Genomic DNA, 20,179 nt, shown 5'->3' on the forward strand with positions numbered 1-20,179 from the left:
GCTAAAAGCACGGAGGAAGAGGGTAGAAGGTGACAAAGTACAAAATGCACTAAAACAAAGTCAAAACCTAAAAAAGGATATTTCATTGAAAAAACTAAATTTAAAAGTGCTATTTTAGAAAAAAGCACAAAGCATTTGGGAAACTGGGAGAAGTTAAGTGACACAAAAATTAGAATGACATCAGAGCTGGGTCCTGAAGAAACAGTATTGAGTTCAACATGTTATGAATGGAAAAAAAAATGATGTGTGTGTACCCAATTTGGCAACATTCAAAACATGAATGAACATGCTCTAAGAAATACAAAAGTTCACAACAGACAAATGAATCCAAGAGTGCAATGGTTAGAGATCAAGATAGTAAGAGACTGCAACCAAAGTGGTTCAGTACTAGCTATAATCTTAGTAAGATAACTTTTAGCTAAGAGGAAATAATTAGAAAGTTTAAAGCAAGGAAATGGCATAATCCAATCTAAATTTTGTAACAATGCCACTTGAAGGACAGACTGAGACAAAAACAAAGTAGTAAGAAAATCATTCAACCTGAGTTTCAAAAATGCTGGAGGGAATTAACAGCAGACAGGACATACCCAATGAGATAAATAGATAATCCAAGATACGTGAAAGGATAAGTAGAACTATTAAGTGAGAAAGGTGAAGAACAAGGAAAGTTTGTGGGAAAGTGCTGTCAAGTATTAAGAAACTAAAAATAAATTGTGGGAAGAGGGAGAAATTTTTGAACACTGTATCTAAGGAAATACAACAAATACTAAGATCTTATAGAAAGGAGTAGCTAAATTAGTGTGAAGTGGAACTAAAGGTTTGGGTGTCAAGAAAGTCATGAAGAAAAAGAGGACATCTTAAGCAAGAAAAAGGACAAAACAGGAAAAAAGGTGACTGATACTAATATAAGAAGTGGGAAGTGAAAATAATTAGGAAATTGAAGGAGAGTATCACAGAAGCCAAAGAGAAAAATTCAAAAAAGAGAAGAACTAAACAGTGTTAAATATGCAAACGTGAAATGAGATAAGGACTTCTCCAAGGTCATTAGATTTTGTTTTGATACAGTGTCTTGCTATGTTTAGCCCAGGCTAGTCTTGAACACCTGAGCTGAAGTGACCCTCTCACTAGTCTCCCCAGTAACTGGGAGATGCCACTGAACTCAGTTTGTTTTTTGTTTTGTTTTGTTTTTAAACGAAACAAATTTTTCTGTGACCAAATAAAGTTATAGTAACTAAAAAACTAAAACATTCTTCAGAAATTAATGCATTAATTCAGATTTCCTCTCAAGAATTTTCTTTGCAAATTTATTCAACAACAGGGTAAATCTGATGTGTATGTAGGGAATTTGGTGCAAACCATCTTTAAGGAGTTTTATAGTATTTGGAACAAGCACTGATCTGTTTGATGTATTTTTCAACTGTATGATAAAAGTATATGATTTAGTATATCTAACAAAACTGCCACAGTAACAAGGGACATTCAAATAATATGCACGAAAGAGGAGGGAAAACAAGATGTAATAGAAACCCTTCATCAACAAATTAAGTCAACATGAAGGAATGGATCAAGCAATAGATTTGGCTTAAAGAAACATCATCTCAACCTAAATCCACCAAGCATGGAAAAGTTCCTCAACACTTAAACAGTATGCTATTGGGTCTACTCACAATTTGTTTCTTCACTGCCTTTTAATTTCCTTAGATTCTTAAAACATATACTATGAAGTTCAAGTTTGGAATTGTGAAAGGTCTAAAAACACATCACACTGCTTCTTCTGTAGTGTGTCATCTCCCAAGCAGCTGTCATCAATTTTGCAGACTTTTTTGAACATGCTAATCTTATGAACACTGAGTCTTATAAACACAACTTGGGTTACAATGTTTACTTCTACTCTTCAAACTTAAGAAGTGTTAATATCTGAATCAGAGCTTATTTTGTGGCCCTCACAACTCAAGTTTTCTAATTGACATATTGAAACCAGTAATTGCATGTTATAGAGAAATGCTTCAAAAATGTTTCTATTCACAAATTTTTAATTAAGAAAAATTCATACAATTTCTAAACTATACGAACAAGAATATAAAAATTTAAAATATCAAGTATAAAGGGATAGTCATTTGACTTTGATAAGTTGTTTAAACCATTGCTAAACATTACAAATTAAGGACTTGACCTCAAAAGCAAAAAAAAAAAAAAAAAAAACAGTTTTGAGTCTGGATATTATAAAAGAAAAGGCTAAATATGACTAACTCTAGACCTAAATCTATGCAGTAACATTATAAAAGACTTAAAGAATTTATAATTGAGTCTTATTTAAGCCAAAGGAAATAATGTAAATACCAGAAACTAGAGTTTAACGTGCAGCATCTAGTAATAATGGCATACCTTTTCTTTCTGTTTTCTGTGCAGGGACAGAAGATGTGGGTGTAGGCAGTTTTGATAAAGTAGATGCTCCATTAGCATCAAATGATTTCTTTGGCTGGTGATCAGACTGTAGCGAAAATGGACTAGAAGGAACAGTGCTTGGGGTAGCAGTTGGATGAACCACTGGTTTGATGGGGTGCTGTACTGGCGTAGAACTACTGTGAGTCTCTGCTCTTGGCAGTCTGTAGTCTCTGTCATTGTGTCTGCTTGTCTGAGACAAAATATTCTGTGGGAGCAAACTACTGGCATCACTGGAATGCTTGTCTTCCACTTTAGTTCACAGTTCGAAAAAAGATGTTGGAATGACAGAAGGGGGAAGAAAAAAGATTACGTTAGAATCCTGTCTTTAACACCAGCTAATTTAGCAACATACTTGTACTTTATCTTTGTATAAAACTGCAAGCCCAGTTAAGTGTCTGCAGTTTTACCACTGTCATGTAAATATTCAAATACTGGAAGAGGAGTTTAACCTGACTATAAATATGAATCTATACTCAGATTTCAAGTGGGCTAATTTCTTAGGATTCCTAGAGTCACACTGTAGTTCAAACAAAACACTTGAAAAAAAAAATACATGGAGTTATAACATTTTACTCAAATAAAAAAAATTCTAATGTTTTAAAAAGTAAATAAATGTTCCATTCTTTTAAAATACGGATCATAGATTCTAATAAGTGACTGAATTATCCACAGTGATCCAACCTCAAAGAAATATTAGATTATTATTAGCTTGATTTTTTTTTAAATACTAAAGTAGTGGGCTCTAAAGTAATTTATGCAAGGGCTTAAATGCCATCACTTTCAAGATGTTTGAACTTATCATGATATGTGCATTAAGTAAACCAATATTTTTAATAATGCTGACAATAAAAATGATACATGCTCTCTGAAAACAAGTCCTGTATCTGAAGTATGAACAAAATCTACTTAACAAAGTAAAAACAGATCTTTCAATGTAAAGGCACTGTAAACACAAAAGTGAAGTACTAATTTTAACTATCAACAATTTAAATCTAGCACTATGCTTCCACAAAACACCACAAAGGAAAGAGAATTTCAAAAATCACATTAACCACATTTATTACTAATTGAAAAATCTCTAACCTAAACAATATACCAATCTACATAACCAAAAAATTAAAGCAACCTAGAAGTACAAACCCTAAGATTCAAACATATGACAGGTAATAACAATTTTAACCAAGGATGTCCTCTCCATTGAATACCGTATATTTCCAAATTCATGTTCCTAATTCTAAAGACTCCAACAGCAAAGAAGTGCTCTCAAACTAAAAGTCACTTTAAAGTTATCAGCTATATCCCAACAAAAAAATTTCAATCATATCAAAACACAAGGTCTTTTGACAATGAGTATATAAAACTCAGGGTCAAAAGTTACATGATATACTATGCTACCTTAGAAAACTGAACAAAAAATAGACTGGCTACCATCAAAATAAATGTACTCAGATGAAAACTAATGATGATATTTCAAATTAAAAGAAAAAAGGACAGCAGCACTATAGGAACTGAGAAAATATAGGTGCAAAAGCTTTGTATTACAACTCTAGAGAGAACACTATTAGATGATTATTTGCACATAACCCCTCCCTAGGACATTTTTGCATTGTCATGACTGGAAGGGAGGTATGCAACTGGCACCTGATAGGTATGATGCTCAACAATCTACAACACAGGACCAGCCATACACAACAAAGGAACACCTGATCCAAAATATCACTAGTGCTATGACAAAGCCCAATTAAAGTTTCTTTAAACTTAAAGTGAACACCCCAGACAGATTAGAAAAAGATCCAGTAACAGTTAATATAAAATTAAAAATTTTAGCCAAGTAATTCTTAATATCAAGTTGTGAAGAACATGTGAAAATCTTTCCAATCCTACCCTTCTCATTTATTTTATCAATCATTAGAAAGAAACTTTAAGCCTTACTTTACCTGAACACTAATATGCTGGACCCAAGAAAACTGCAAACGTGTTTTGGAAGGCAACATTATACAGTATTAACTGGTTTTTATACTACCACTTTTATAGCTCAGCTGACCCATTAAAAACAAAGTGTGAAACAAAACTACATTTGAACACAGCCACTGTCCCACTACCCATCATTTGCATATCTAGGAATTCAGCTTCAGGTAAGAGGGGGCAAATATAGAAACAATCTTGTTTACAGCGGAAAAAGGTTAAAACCTACCCAAGAATACTCAATATTCTTGAATGGGAGTTATTTATAAAGGTACATCCAAACACTGGAATATAAGGTAGGCAATAAAACAAATGTAGAATTATAAACTGACATGGAAATAAAGCTCTAAAATAGTATTAAACAAAGAACAGATGAAAACAAGTAATAGATAATCTCATTTTGGGCGTAAAATACACACATGCAATTTCTACATACATTTATGTATGTTCGCAGAAAGTCTAAGTTTCAAAATCATCCCAGGTCACAGGATTTAAAAACTTGACCTCGCTTCCAATTTCTTAATAAACATGCCTTAATTTTTGATATTACGAATAAAAAAATTTAAAATTGAACACTGAAAGAAAAAAGCTATGTACATGTTATGACTGCACACACACACACACACACACACACAAATTGCCACTCCCATCAATTTTCCTAAATCAGATCTTTAATTCTCCCCCCCTTTACTTACTCTCTAACCCCAGGGAAGAATGACTTAAATGAGAAGCTATTTTGAAGAGAACATACCAGGTATAAGAAGCTCTGATGTTTTTCCTCTTTGGGAAATCTCGGGAACATCACCAGCCTAAGTGGAGACAACTGGTCCAATTCAATGCTGCCTAACCCCAGGACCTACACTTAGCATGAACACAACACTGCATCCCTCAACCTGTATTTTTCTTTACTGTAGGTTATTTCTATACTCATCTGTCATACTTCCTCTATGGTTCCCCTTTCTCTCCTTGCTCAGGGGGCCCCTAAGATGGGTGTTATTTATTTACTTCAACAACTTTGTTTCATTTTTAATTGTTTGCCCAAAGTCACAGTTACTTAAGAAGTAAGATGTGACTAGAACCCAAGTCTTCTCAAAACACAATATACTTTTTTTCCTACTTTCAGTATTTGATATCACTGCTTTCTGTAATAAATTTACAAAGACTGCAGCACTCCAGTCATGAAAATTCAAGTTACTGGTTCATCTTAAATAAATTTTCCCCTCAAAAATTCAATATCCCTTGGTGAGACCAAATACACCCCCTACTTTTGAGTTTTGAGTTACAAAAAGAGTATTCAAATTCTTAAAACTAAGATTCCCAGAACACACCATCTTAAAATTTCTTCTCAGAAACCTCAACATTTGGGGAAGTCACAGGAATAAAACCTTTAGTTAAATATTAAATTCAAAGAATGCATTAAAAACAAATGGCGATACCAAAAAACTGTCCCACTTGAACGAAATTTGGCCTCAAAAGAACACTAAAAATAAGCCCATAGTTTGATTTACAAATGAAGAGCAATTTAGAACAAAATGCTCTAGAATAGTATTCTAGTAAACACTTCAATCATTTTGTGGAAACTCAGGACAGAGTTATACTACAGATCTATAACCCTTGACTTATGAAGGGGGTTACATCCCAATAAACCAACTGAAAGTTGGAAATGTAAGTTGAAAATACACTTGATAACAAACCTGAAAATCAGATATTAACCTTACCTATCTTATACATGCTCAGTACACTTATATTAGCCTACAGTTGGGCAAAAACCACTCAACTGTTTTATAATGTGTTGAAGTGCACATGAGATTTATTTAACACTGTACTGAAAATGAAAAACAATGGTTGTATGGATAGGCTTCCACAGTACTGCAAAATTAAGAAATCCTAAGTTAGGGAACATTTACATGCAGAAAAATAGTTTCCCACCAAAAACATAAAAAGTTAATGGACACTTTGGTTTTGCTTTCTATATGTTGCTAGGATTCAATTATTTGAGATAAATTCAACCAAGGGGAGAGGGGTTGTTAATAGTTTGGACATGAGGTGTCCCCTGAAAGCTCACGTTAGACAACTCTGAAATGTTACGAGGTGAAACAATTAGATTATGAGAGCTGTAACCTAATCAATGGATCATTCCATTTGATGGATTAATAATTTAAAATGACCACTGTACTGGGTGATAACTACTGGCAGGTGGAGCATGGCTAGGAGGTAGGTCCCTGGCTTTGCAATTTATATCTTGACCCCGGTACCTCAAAAATCCCTTTTTGCTTCCTGGCTCTGAAGAGCTGAGGCACTTTCCACCACCATGCCCTTGGTCCTAAGCAATGGATTCAGCTGGTTATGGACTGAAACTGCAAAGCTGGTTATGAACTGAAACTGCAGTGCTGTGAGCCAAAATAAAAATTTCCCCCCACCTAACTTAGTCTTCATCAACTTGTCGAAAAGCTAACACAGGGGTCACCACCTGGGTTTTTTTTTTTAAATAAAAGTCAATCTAAAACATGATATCCTGATATCCTATTGTTTACCAATTTAAAGGTACTGTAGCCATTATTAGTTGTGGAAAATATATTCATGTACTATTCTACTATGGTTCTCTGACTTTATTCGCTATTCAGGAAATAAGCTGGTAGGGGTTGAGGAGAAAGAGTCAACATAAAAGAAATCATGTATATGTTCCTATTTATCTTAATTTACAAATGTAGATGACAACACATATAAACTTGTAAAGTAAACAAACAACAGGGATGAATTACCCTGTTTCAAAGAAAAAAATTAATACTTACTTCCACTGGCAAACCCACTAGTAGCTGTTGCTTGCATCACCTCTCTTCTGTAATCCCTATCTTTGGGGAAGCTATTAACTGCCACCTTATTTGCTTCTTTTTGTCTCTGTTCTCTAAAAATAAAAAATAAACTCATAAAAATCACATTGAGGGCTTGAGTGTGCATAATAACTGTTCTAGCCAAATGCTCAACGAAACGGGAAATAAAAAAACCAAAGAATTGAATGTAGCCTAAAATTTAACTGGAGTAAAATGGGATGGAGCAAACAGAATACTCAAATGTTTCTCTGATGGCAAAATTATTCCAATTATTCATACCATCAACCCTAAAACCAAAACTCTACAAATTCAACATAAGGTCAAGAAAAGTATTAGGATATAAAAAAAAGCCTATTACAAGTTATAAGATGCATTCACGCAGATTAATAATATAAGTACTTTATTAAATATACTGATTGCTCCCAAGGGCCCTCACAAGAGCAGACGCCCGGGTCTACTAGATTTTTTTCTTTCTTTTCTTTTTCTTTTTCTTTTTTTTTTTTTAAAGAAAAGAGAAAGTATAGAAAACAATGACAATGGACCAATCACTGAAATTAAGAAGGGGAATGACACTATAAGGAAACTAAAATTAGAATGTTAAATGATATAAGATGTTAAACTGTAGAATTAGGAATATTATTTAATTTTTATATTAAAACAAATACCTTTCAAGCCATTCTTTTGGTTTTTCCCATTGTGAAACTTCTGTTCGACAATTGTAGTAATATTTTTTCCCAGACGAGCTAATGTGCTCAGACCAGTCATCTGCAGAATCATAAGGCTTAAAAATACATTTTTTAAATTAGAAAATGTTAATCACTTGATATGAAATATCAAGATGTCAAAGGTTTTCAAAGCATACATGAGAAGATTTACTTGTAACCTGATCAGGAATCTAATTATCTGTATATGTATTTTAGAAGAGTTAGTCTATGAGAAAATATTCAAACATAAGAAAACCCTACAAAGGATCAAAAGTAAACATTAATAAATATTAGTTGATTAGGCACAGGAAGAAAAATGTGAAATTAAAAACATCTTAACTTTAGAAAGCATTATTCAAAAGTTTCCCCTTTATCATAATTTTAGCTGCTAAAATCCAGTAATGGGTGCAGAACCCATTCTCAACTAACTGATGATGGCATGATATCTGCAATTCTAAACAGAAGTAATCATATACAGTACAGAGAACAGCCTGCCTTATTTATTGTTACTTAATGAAAAAAGGAACCAAAATTATAAAAATATTAAATACAAACACAATTAAAAGCTATAAACTTGGTTCACCTTCAAAATCCATGGGTCAACTAGAACCATGTCTAACGTAATACGTAAGACCAGCAGTTATCACTCATTTTCCCATGACTATTAACTAAAACCGGTCTTTGAAATATTCTCAGACATAGTTCTCTCCCAGATATTTTACAGGTAATATAAAATCAGAAAAATCTGAAAGATTCAATTTCCAGGAACTGAGCTCCAAAAATATTTAAGTGCCTAAGGCGTCAGGAAATCTGGCAAAATCTCATGTATTCTTCTAGTTGAATTTCTTTTATTTTCAGACGTCTGAGATAAAAATTAAATAATATTATACTATGATAACATATTCTCAGTTCACCAACTCACAGAACACAATTTTAAAATCTGAGGAAATAAACTCATTTACTGCCTTGCCTCCACCTAGCTATAATTTTACCAACTGGAAAACAAGCTCAGAGAAATCAGGAGTTATCCATAGGTCACAACACTGAAGGTTTAAAGAAAGCCTCAAACACTCTGATTTCCAAATTGTACCGCCACCACCCAACTAAATCAAAATCAATTCTGGAAAAACCCACATAATTTTGAGGACAACTGGAAAAAAATGTTTCAGATTCAGCTATATGTTTATACTCTCAGGTGTGTATTTCAAAATGAGGAGATACTGAACATCAACCCTGTGCCTCCAGACCTCTAAAGAAAGGCAGTAGAGAGTTAATTCTTGATCCCCAGCTTCCAGAAGTACACTATAACCAAGTTTTAGGAAGCTAATCACAAAAGGCCGAATTCAGAAATTCTTCTCCATCACCTATATTTAAGTGATACAAAATGATCCCTTTTATAAATATTATCAGGTAGACTTGGTTTGCTTGCCAAGTGGTTCTGTGGGGTTACTGAACTTGGTTAGAGGCAGAATGAGATTTGAGACTAGCAAGAGAATACAGTAGTATTTTCTACACCAGCATTCTTCAAAGTCATAGTCTGCCAACTGTCCCTGTCCTAAAGGAGATAAGAGTTTGCATAAGAATATTTAAACACTGCTTCTTCGATCAAGTCTTGTTTTAAGAGGGAGGGGTTCATTTCAATTAAATAATCAACAATTCATTTACATTCATGCACAATCTCAAGGACAATTTTTAAAAATTCACACCAACGGGCATGCCTAGCTCAGGAGGCTGAGGCAGGAGGATCAAAGCCAGCCTCAGGAACTTATAAAGGCCCTAAGCAACGCATCGAGAAATACTAAGAAGGGTTAGAGATGTAGCTCATTGGTTAAGTGCCCCTGAACTCAATCCCTAGTACCAAAAAAGTTCACAAACCAGAACCTTGAAGAGCACTGGTCTACTATATTACTGTCAAATCCTATAGTTGTACAAGCTAATGTCTTGCCTAACAAAACATTTATCAGGGTACTGCATTATAATCACAGACTAAATAACTACCTCATCTGTACCCCATTTCCATACTCAAACAGGTTAAAGAAAGAGAGAATGCTTCAAGTAATGGGGTAATATTAAAAAATACTGATGTGCAGTGCATGCAGTGGTAGGTTTCAAACTTCTTGATTTTACAAATAAAAAATTCTAACACTGAGAACTAAAAAGGCCTGTACACGAAGTTTCCTAAATTAGACTTGAGATGGTAGCCAATATATGCATTCTCTAAGTGTCATCTAGGAAACCCTGTGGAACCCTGAGATCTTTCACAAGACTGAAAATATTTTCAAAACATTACCAAAATGATTCTAATTGTCTTCTATAGTTAGGCATTAAATAAGATGTTCAATGTCTATTTTTTTGTTTCAGAAAAGTTACTTTTCATAAAAATGTACACGCTAACATTTAATGGGTTTAATTTAATATATATTAAATTATTATAACCGTTAATTATTATATTTAATAATTAATAATTATTTAATGATTACTGATGATTATTTAATATTTAATGATTATAATCATTATATTAGATATGTATTTAATATATATTAAATTAAATATATATTATATATATATGTGTGTATGTGTGTGTGTGTATATATATATATATATGGGGGATACATGGGTGAGCCCAGGGGCACTCTGAGCCACATCCCAGTACATTTTTACATTTTATTTAGAGAGAGGGTCTCGCCAAGTTGCTCAGAGCCTCCTTAAGTTGCCGAGGCTGGCTTGGAACTTGCAATTCTCCTGCCTCAGCCTCCCAAGCCACTGGGTTTATGATATTTTAAATGAATTGTTTTCTTAGTATATTTTGATTTTTAATGTGGTAAATATTGTGATGAGCAAACATAAATAAGTTTCTTGGGGGGAAAAATCTGAGAATGGATGCTCTTCAAAAATGGAAAAAAAAAAAAAGGCACTAAACCAAGGTACATATCATATCTCTCCTTAAATTCAAAATATCTTTTATAGTTCTTAAGTGAATACAGCTTCTCTCTTCTTAAAAAAAAAAGAATCTCCCTTTCTACTCTCCTAAATTCATACTACCACTTCTCTAAAATTATGGAAGATGGATAAGTTAATCTTAGAATTATCTTCTGAACTGTTCATTAAATAATATTAAAGGTGGCTGGGTGCAGAGGTGCACACCTATTAATCCCAGTGGCTTGGGAGACTGAGGCAGGAGGATAATAATAATAATAGTTAATATTAAAGGTGGTATTTCCTTTAACAATTTCATAAAGTTGTAAGAATTCTCTGATAAATGTCTTAATAATTCCAGGTCAGATTGGTTAGACAGTAGATCTCAGGAAGCTCAAACTTAAAAAATCTGAAATACATATAGGATACTTAGTTAACAACAAGAGGAACTGGAATATGAATACAAAGCTGCAGTTCCCACAGCTTTAAAGTAGCAGAGGATATTTAGAAAAGTTCCATGACAGTGTTTTTAAGTAGAAACATTTTTTTCTAACTGAAGAAATTCAGAACTCTTTTAAAAAAGAAATCAAATAAGCATCATGAATTTAAAACAGATTACTTGTCTAAGCCTGTCATAATTCTAATTGAAAAGAGGCATTCAACAAGCTTTTCCTTGAGATTTGTCATAAGCCAGGCTCTAATCTTAGACATAAATGTTCACAATAGCAGTGAGCAAGGACCTGAACGTAAATATCTTTATCAAATAATTGAAGATTTTTATCTTGACTTTCAACAGTTAACTTCATAAAAAGAAAAACTCAGCCACATGAACAAGTGAACAAGTCTGTGTAAGTAACTAAATAATACTGCTAATGATTTTCAACTATTATTATTGATTCAAAGTCTGAAGCCTTCAGAGAGAAAAAAACAGTGGGATGGCATCAAATTATAAGGTTCAGCACAGCAAAGCAGAGGAAACAATTAAGAATGTGAAGACAAAATCTACAGAACAGAAGAAGAAGAAAATCTTTCTCAATACTCTTTGACAGAAGATTATATCCAGAAAATAAAAACAACACCCCCCAAAATCACCATTCAATTAATAAATAGGCAAATGAACTAAACAGACACTTCTCAAAATGGCCAACAAACATGCAAAAACATATTCAATATTTTTATCAATCAGGGAAGACAAATCAAAAACTATACCAAGATTTCATCTCATACCAGTTAGAACAGCAGCCATGAAGAATACAAACAATAAGCTGGAGAGGATGGAGAAAAAGGAACACTACACTGTTGGCAAGATTGTAAATTAATACAACCACTATGGAAACCAGCATGGAGGTGCCTCAAAAGACTAGAAATGGAACTACCATATGACCCGGCCATACCATTCCTTGGTATTTGTACTAAAGAATCAAGGTCAGCATAGCATAGTGACACATGCATCACCATGTTTATAGCAGCACAATTCACAACAGCCAAACTATGGTACCAGTCTAGGTGCCCATTAATGGATGAAACAATAAAATATGGTACACATACACAACAGTTATACCCAGTCATAAAGAATAAAACTATGTCATCTGCAGGAAAATGGATGGAACTTAAGAACATTATGTAAAGTGAAATAAGTCACTCGGGGAAGTCAAAGGTCGTATGTTTTTCTCTCATATGCAGAAGTTAGAGAGGAGAAAAACACGTGTATGGGGGAGAATCTATGAAAATGAAAGGGAGACCAGCGGAGTAGAGGAAAGGAACCCTGGGGAGAGAGGAGGAGAGGGAAGGGTGGGGGGAAATATTGGGGAACAATATTGGTCAAATTATATTGTTATAATGGGTATATGTATTAATACGTAACAATAAATCCCATCATTATGTATAATTATAACACACCCATAAATATATGAAAAAAAGTTGTGTAAGCACGTTATTCCTCCATTTTTCAAGTATTGGATAAAAGATAATTTTTATGTTTACTAGTCACTCAAAAACTGAATCTTTAGAACAAAAAGAAAATATAAGTTGACAAGTAATCCTCAGAAATGTTCAAAAGCTAACTTCTCAATTAAGATTAAACAATTTGTAAACACTATTTTTGTCATGCCCACTGGATACATTAATGCCAAAAAACAAACAAGAAAAACCTATTACACTAAAGTTAATTATATACACCTACAGTTGAAATCTAAAGAAAGGGAAACACCAAGTTTGAAAACACAAAACATTTATTCCATTCTGGTAATGGCTTTCAGTTTCCACTCACAATGAAATTCCCTGGCATCCAAGTGATTTGATCTTTCAAACTTAAACTGATGCCCATTATTTATCCTTTCTGATTTCACCAATAACCCAAATAAGAAAAATGTTTTCCCTCAATAAGTGGTTTTTGTTTTGATTGTTAAAAAAAAAAAAAAAAGCACACTCTGCATGAGCTGCCACTGATAACAGCAAGTTACCACATCTAAATTTTCAGTGATAAATAGGACTGTAGGTTAATGTTTGTAAATTAATGGGCCATTTTTCATAAAAACAGGAAATACTCCTAAAATCCTTGAGCCTGCAGCTCACTAAACATGACTCAATCTCAAGTAGTTTGATGATTCTCCTATGAAAGTATATAAAGCTATTCTCTCAGACTTGATCTCACCCTTCTATTTTGTCTGCTCTGTGAGGGTTAAGGATGGAAAAATGCAAAATATACTTCTATTTAGTCAGATGACTTGCTGTTAGACGAACTGCAAGATGACTGAAAGGCAGGAGGAAACTCTAGCATCAACAGTAGCTTCCAGTTTTTAGTTCCACACTATCCTACCTGCAGAACCTGTCTCACTGTACCCTTGGAAGTACTACCATTAGCTCTTCTGGGATACTCCAAGATATTAGGTTTTGATAACCTCAATTTTTTCCTACTCTTCGTGGCCCTAAGGGAATATAATTACAGGTAACCCCAGGGTTCCTTTTTTGTTACCTGTATTATCTGATTAACCAACTCCATATATTAAATTCTCAGAGTCAAAATAACTAGCATTTCTTTTTTCTTAATTGAATCCTAAAACAAAAGTATACAGGCATATATTTATCCAAATATTATCCTTAATATTTTCCCAATTTTCTGTGAAAATGTACTATCCATACTGCTTCAACAAGCAGCAAAACAGTAAAACCAAAATTCTTTCAACACCATTTAAGGTATGATTATGGGCAAAATATCCAAGGCAAAATTTGTTGACAGCCTTTCTTCTAACTGTTGTTTCTTTCCTATAATGTATGTTCCACATTGACACATACTGGGATTATTTTAAAACTTGCAAATCAGATGTTACTTTACCTTTCACTAGCTCTCCACTGCCTTTGTATATAGTTCATATTCACTGGTAAGATACCCCATTTTTTACAAACTGGCCTTATCTCTGTAACCAAACTTCCGTCATTTTCCCAAAAAATCCTTGCAGTTCTCCAAACATCCTATTACGTCCTGCAAATCTTTGTCTTTCTAAGTGTTAGACTCTGTAGACTATAATAAGTCGTTCAACTGGTTAAGTTATATTTAAGCATTACTTGTATCTTCCTAATTCAAGGGAGTCCTGTCTTGAGTGCTCTCCAAAGCAAACTTAACATGCACTGCATTGTTTACTTTTCTGTCTCCACTACAGGTCTAGAAGTTCCTTTACAACGGGCTACATTATCAAAGTTCTTTGTCTATCATCTAATGTATGCCTAGTAAATTGAAATCTTACTTATCTTCTATCAAATGACTATATTAGAAATTTCATTTGAGTCTATGACACTAAAAATTCAAAAGGAGTAACAGTGACCATGTTCCTAAAGACTTTTGCAAATATTTGAAATTCTTTATGGGTTTCATGTCCCTGAAAACAGGAACCTTTTATCCCTGGAGTCTGATAAAGAGTATATAAAACATGATAGTAATAAATACATGCTATAAGAAATTTACAAATTATGGAAAGAAAGCAATCTTAAATTAATCCACTTTATTAACTGGAAGTTTTGGTCTGAAGTTCTTTGTATTTCAGATAATACAAAGGCAAAATTTTGTTTTGTATAGAAATACTCATAAAATTAGTACAGATAAATACATTAGAAAAAGGTCAATTTTCTTGGGAGGCTGAGGCAAAAGGATCACAAGTTCAAAACCAGCCTGAGCAACTTAGGGAGGCCCTAAGCAACTCATTGAGACCCTGTCTCTAAGTAAAATACCAAAAAGGACTGGGGATGTGCCTCAGTGGGTAAGTACCCCTGAGTTCAATCCTTGGTACCAATAAGAAAGTCAACTTTGATTATAACATTTTTAAAAATCAAAAAACATTAGACCTAAGATGACCTGTTGTGGAATTTATTTTAATTTTAGAATTAACATAATACTTACTGCATCTGAAGTTTTGCTTGGATTATTGCTTGGATTAGAAGAATGTGAATTTGAACTATGAAGAGCACTGTGGTTGTGTGAATTTTCTTGTGGAGAGTAACTGGTCCCTTAAAAAATAAAAAACAAAGAGAATTAGAATTGTATTTCATCTGGTTTTCACCATATCACAGATCATTTAATATCTTGTTATCAACACTTCATATGACCATCAGGAATATAGATATTACATTTTATATCATAAATTTATTACCCCCTATGAATGTGCACTAAAAATCATTACATGGCTGATAACATGGAACAATGATGTTTACAATTAGATGAACAAAATCTATATCACTGCTAGCAAGTTAGATTTTTTTAAAAGAAAAATTTATTGAAAAACAATGTACACAGAAATTCACAAAAAAATTCAACTGACAAAGTTTTTACATATTATCACTGTTTTTACAATCATATTTTAATTTCTTAAATAATTCTAACTTACTAACAGTATTGCCAACTGAAAAGTCTGAACCTGTCCTTCAAGGGAGGGACCCTCTTTCAAGATGGTAAAGATGACATCAAGTGTCTACTCCTAACAGGACCAACTCCACTTAACAATTGCTTCAGATAAACATGTTGAATCTTATGAATAATCCACACATCTCAACGTCTACCAAGGATGATAATGTTCTCTAATATTTAAGGAAACCAATGTATAAAAATCCAAACTTGCAAAAACTTGTTAATCAATGATACAGAACTGAAAGTGGGGGGAAATCACAGTAGGTAAGACTAGAAATGAGTTAAGAATTATTTCAATCAACAGAAAAAACTAAATGGATGAAAGGAAAAGTTAACTGAGACAGATGATGACAACTCTTAAGGTTTTAGGTACGCAAGATGAAATAGCAGATCTATATAAGACTAGATATTTTCAGGAGAAAAAAAAGGCATACTTAGCTTCCCAAGTCTTTTCCATTAGAGGTCAAAAGACAACCAACTGCCTTACAAGTAATAAACACAAGCAAGAGAAATGGCATTGGCCACAATTTAATCCTGAATAAGGGTGCTCTTTATAAGAGAAGCTGCAAGCAGATTCAAATATTCAACAAAGTTACTGATGTCATAAAAGACAAAATGAGAATTGGTTACCTAAGGACAATGTAAATGACAGAATAGAGGAAATTTCTCACGGAACTTGATGATGGAGAGAGACTGATTTCTTTTTATCTACTTGTTTTACTATATGTTATCTACTTATGTAAAACACCCTAAAACCACTTTTTAATATATTAGGCTTTAAGAATAAACATGATCAGTCAAAAATAAGCTCAAGTGTACAAAAAAGTTAACAAAACAGATATAAGACTACTACCCTTTCAAAAGCCTGCTTGCACAGAAGGCCCTTGGGCAGGCATATGTGGAACAGAATTTCAGGGAAGTTTAACTTTTCATTGTACCTAAGCTAAAATAGTCTGTTAAATATCTGCCTTACCAAGGGAATTCTGAAGTGTTGTGTGTTAAGCAAAGGGTACCTACAAACTAGCAAAATCCAATTTTTAAAATAGAAAACATTAGTATCATCACAATCTGCTGCTGAAAGAAATGGAGTGCATCCTTTGTCCCAGGTTATCAGGAGATAATCTCTTTGGAAGCCTTCATCTAGATTCCTCCACTTTGCCCCCATATGCCTTTTCCCTTTGCACTTTTTAACTGCAATTAATATAAGCCATAGTCATGACAATGACTACTGATTGGATCCTGTGAGTCTTTAGACAATCACTGAACATAGGGTGTTAGGATCCCCAATGCTCAGTAACAAAGAAAAATTATTTACTCAAGTTTTCAATAAAATTTTGGACCTATGCTAAAAGTTCTGCTTTTCAGATATAACTCATTTTTTTAGATTAGGTTTATGCCTTAATAAGCAACATTTAGATAAAGTAAGGACTCCTAGAATATCATTTATACTCTACATGTTGATAATTTCATGGAAATTTCCATAAAGTAACAAAGAAAAATGGAGGAAAAGTCAATGTTACTGATTAAAATGAACCCCGTAGTAATCTATTCAAGAAGCCTGGATTAGATACCCTCCTAAACATTTATTTGCATACATTCTTAAAATGGTTTATGCTTAAATCTATGAAATAAAAAGGGGCAAATTAAGTGTTCAGACATAATACATAAAGTGCTCTATGAACTAGAGTTTATGGATGAAGTCAAGTGATCGCTCACAAGGTTAAGACCCAGGAATACATTTGCTTTAGTGATTATCAATGGAAATCCAAATGAGATCCCAATAAATAAGCTCTTTCCTCAGAAGAAATGGTAAGTCTTCCACCAGCCTGATAAAAGACATTCGGTTAACTTTTTTTCAGTAGGCATGGCATAATAATTAAAAAAAAAAAAAAAATTAAGCGACAAGGGACACAAGCCCAAGAATTTAAAGAGAAAGCAATCAGCTGTTAAAAGGGAACACATTTTCAGAGAGGGTAGTTTTCTGTATAGGGATCAGATTCTACATTCTATTGAACAAAATTTACTCAACAAAAACAAAATTTAACATTAAAAAAAGGAGAGGATCAGGATTAAGATGAAATTATTTTAGGAGAAGCCTAAGAATAACACTCAAATAAAATTCAATTCCAAAGAACTTTTATTGAGACCATGGTATGAGGATATCTCTTTAGTTTCTTGTCAAAAGGATGCCCTTAAGAGCTTAAGGTAGAGCAGATGTGTCCCCATTATAAAATAAAAGGAAGCTAAACAAATTTAACTCTCACATTACCTTACAAAACATTTTTTTGGGGGGGAGAATATTTCATTTGCACTTCTTACTTTCTCCAAGCAGTCTTTTCCAGCCTCAAAAAATATGCACACTCCTCAGGATCAGGAATTAACATTGTTGATGGTAAAGATGACTTTTGAGTCATATCCAAAGAAGTACCACAGAACAAAATTCCTTTCAAAAGTCCCATTTTATCTTAAAAGTTTACGTTAATTTCTATATCCAGCCCCATGAGCAATCTGTATATATTCTGGGTGAAATATATATTTCTCTTACTATAATACAGAGTCTAAGGCTAAGAATAAGTATTTCTGGATGTTGTTCTATCCAATGCAATTATCTACAACTGCACCTTCAGTGATTATTCAAATGCACAAAAGAAGATAACATACATATGCTGTTAAGAAATAGACTCACCATGTGTGACCCAATGAAGCAATGGAAGCAAACCTGTTTACAAGGTCTAGTGTCTTCTATGCTTTCTGTACTATTACACCAAGAAAAATGTCACTACCTTAAGGAAATATCTATCCAGGAAACAGTATCAGTGGATTAGTAAGACAAAATTAGACTTAAATGATAAATATTTTAGCCAACACTAAGAAATTAAAATTAGGACCAATAAATCAAGTCTTAAAAGGTTCTAAAAAGGGGATATTACCAAGAATTAACTGTGTGGGTTTTTTTTCTGGGGGGAGGGCAGGGACTAGGTTTTATGTTTATGCTTGTAACCTGAACAACTTAAAGGATGAGCAAAGTTTTCTCCCTTCCAGTGCTTAACCTAAGAAACATGAATTGGCGATATAACAACCTGATTCTGTTAGTTCCTTACTGGACTTCAAGGACCAGAACTCCAGCATAAAAAGTTTTACCAAAACACAGTTGTACCCAAAAATGTAAAAGTATTACCTACAGCTACTTTTGCTCTTAATTATACCTATGTACCCCCTTAAAAAAGTTTGAAGGCCCCTGAACTAAAAAATGTAATGTCTACCAATGTAAGTAGTTAATGTACTATAACATAAGAGACTGACCTTTTCTAGGACAAAATATTAAGTATTTAAAAGGCAGTATAACTCCTACTTGGTTATCTCTAAAACGTCAAAAACTAGAGTTTAACAGTGGGAAGGATGTAATCTACAGTCTGAGAAAGTTAGGCCCCAAGAGAATATTCTGAGAAACAGGCCAAAAAGTATAAAAAAAAATACCTGACAAAGCAAGAAACAATCATTCATTAAGCAGTTACAACGTTCACCCAATGAGAAAAGGGAACTTGGACATTAGAAGGAAAGCAGAAGCAGCATATACAATTCTCTGGGATCAAACAGGGCTGAGAAATGTAATCACCTTTTCAAAAGGTAAAACACTTTGATTTTCAATCTACTCAGGAGTAAAATATCGTAACATTTATGTCCTCATTCAGAACATGATAATCACCAGAATTCACTGCCAGATCCTCTGACTTAGAAGTCTTAGTGTTTTCTACAAATAACTGGAATAGGTAAAGCTATGCACTGAATGGAAAATTTCAAGGACACCTATCAACTCCAAACTGCAGTCAAACACGAAAGCAAATAGGTATGACTGAAAGAAGTTCAGCATTTCAAGGTTTAATCACTTAGAGATTCTGATTCACAGAATATGGGACTGGGCTCTAAACCTGAATTTTTAATAAACACTCCCCTACTGGTGGCAAGATGGTTCTGGTATCTTGGTAGCACTTTGTGAAAAACTAGTTTACAAAGTCAAATGGCAGAGGACACTCAACATATCTCCCTCGAAAAGATAGCAATATACTATAATACTCTGGTAATCATACCTCCTTTGCTTAAAAAACGACTGAACGCTGCAGGTTTCCTCCTAAGTGTCTTCCAGTATTCTCTCATGTTGTAATGCCTTCCCTTATCTTGGGCCCTACTCACCACTCCAAGCCAGAGGCCAACTAAGCATTTAAAAACAAGGGGATTTCACCAAGAAAACCACACACCTGTAATGGGTATTTCTGCTTTGATGTTTTCTTTGAAAAACTTTGAAATTCTGCAAAATAGCACAGTAAAAATAAGTCTTGTGAAAGAGTAGGAGCAAACCACTGCACTATGCAACCAGAGCACTAATGAAAACTTGAACAGCACAAGCAAGCAGTTCTGTGTAG

At 33.6% G+C, this 20,179-nt stretch overlaps 1 protein-coding gene across 11 annotated transcripts in view; it reads right to left on the reverse strand.

The window, feature by feature from the left end:
- Wac (WW domain containing adaptor with coiled-coil) overlaps positions 1-20,179 on the reverse strand; it is a 69,172-nt gene that overhangs the window by 17,842 nt on the left and 31,151 nt on the right. For 9 of the 11 annotated variants that reach the window (XR_007104263.1, XM_047520041.1, XM_047520044.1 and 6 more), the window contains exons 4-7: positions 15,255-15,361; positions 7,907-8,022; positions 7,203-7,315; positions 2,386-2,694 (exon numbers count right to left, since the gene is read on the reverse strand). Coding sequence is in view for 10 of the 11 variants with exons in the window: in XM_047520041.1 (XP_047375997.1) it covers positions 2,386-2,694; positions 7,203-7,315; positions 7,907-8,022; positions 15,255-15,361 (645 nt within the window). In the remaining variant the exon portion in view is untranslated. The remainder of the gene's footprint in view (positions 1-2,385; positions 2,695-7,202; positions 7,316-7,906; positions 8,023-15,254; positions 15,362-20,179) is intronic. The other 2 variants (XM_047520048.1, XM_047520047.1) reach the window with 1 other exon arrangement.

This window comes from Sciurus carolinensis, chromosome 12 (assembly GCF_902686445.1).
Source record: "Sciurus carolinensis chromosome 12, mSciCar1.2, whole genome shotgun sequence".
NCBI classification, from domain to species: Eukaryota; Metazoa; Chordata; class Mammalia; order Rodentia; family Sciuridae; genus Sciurus; species Sciurus carolinensis.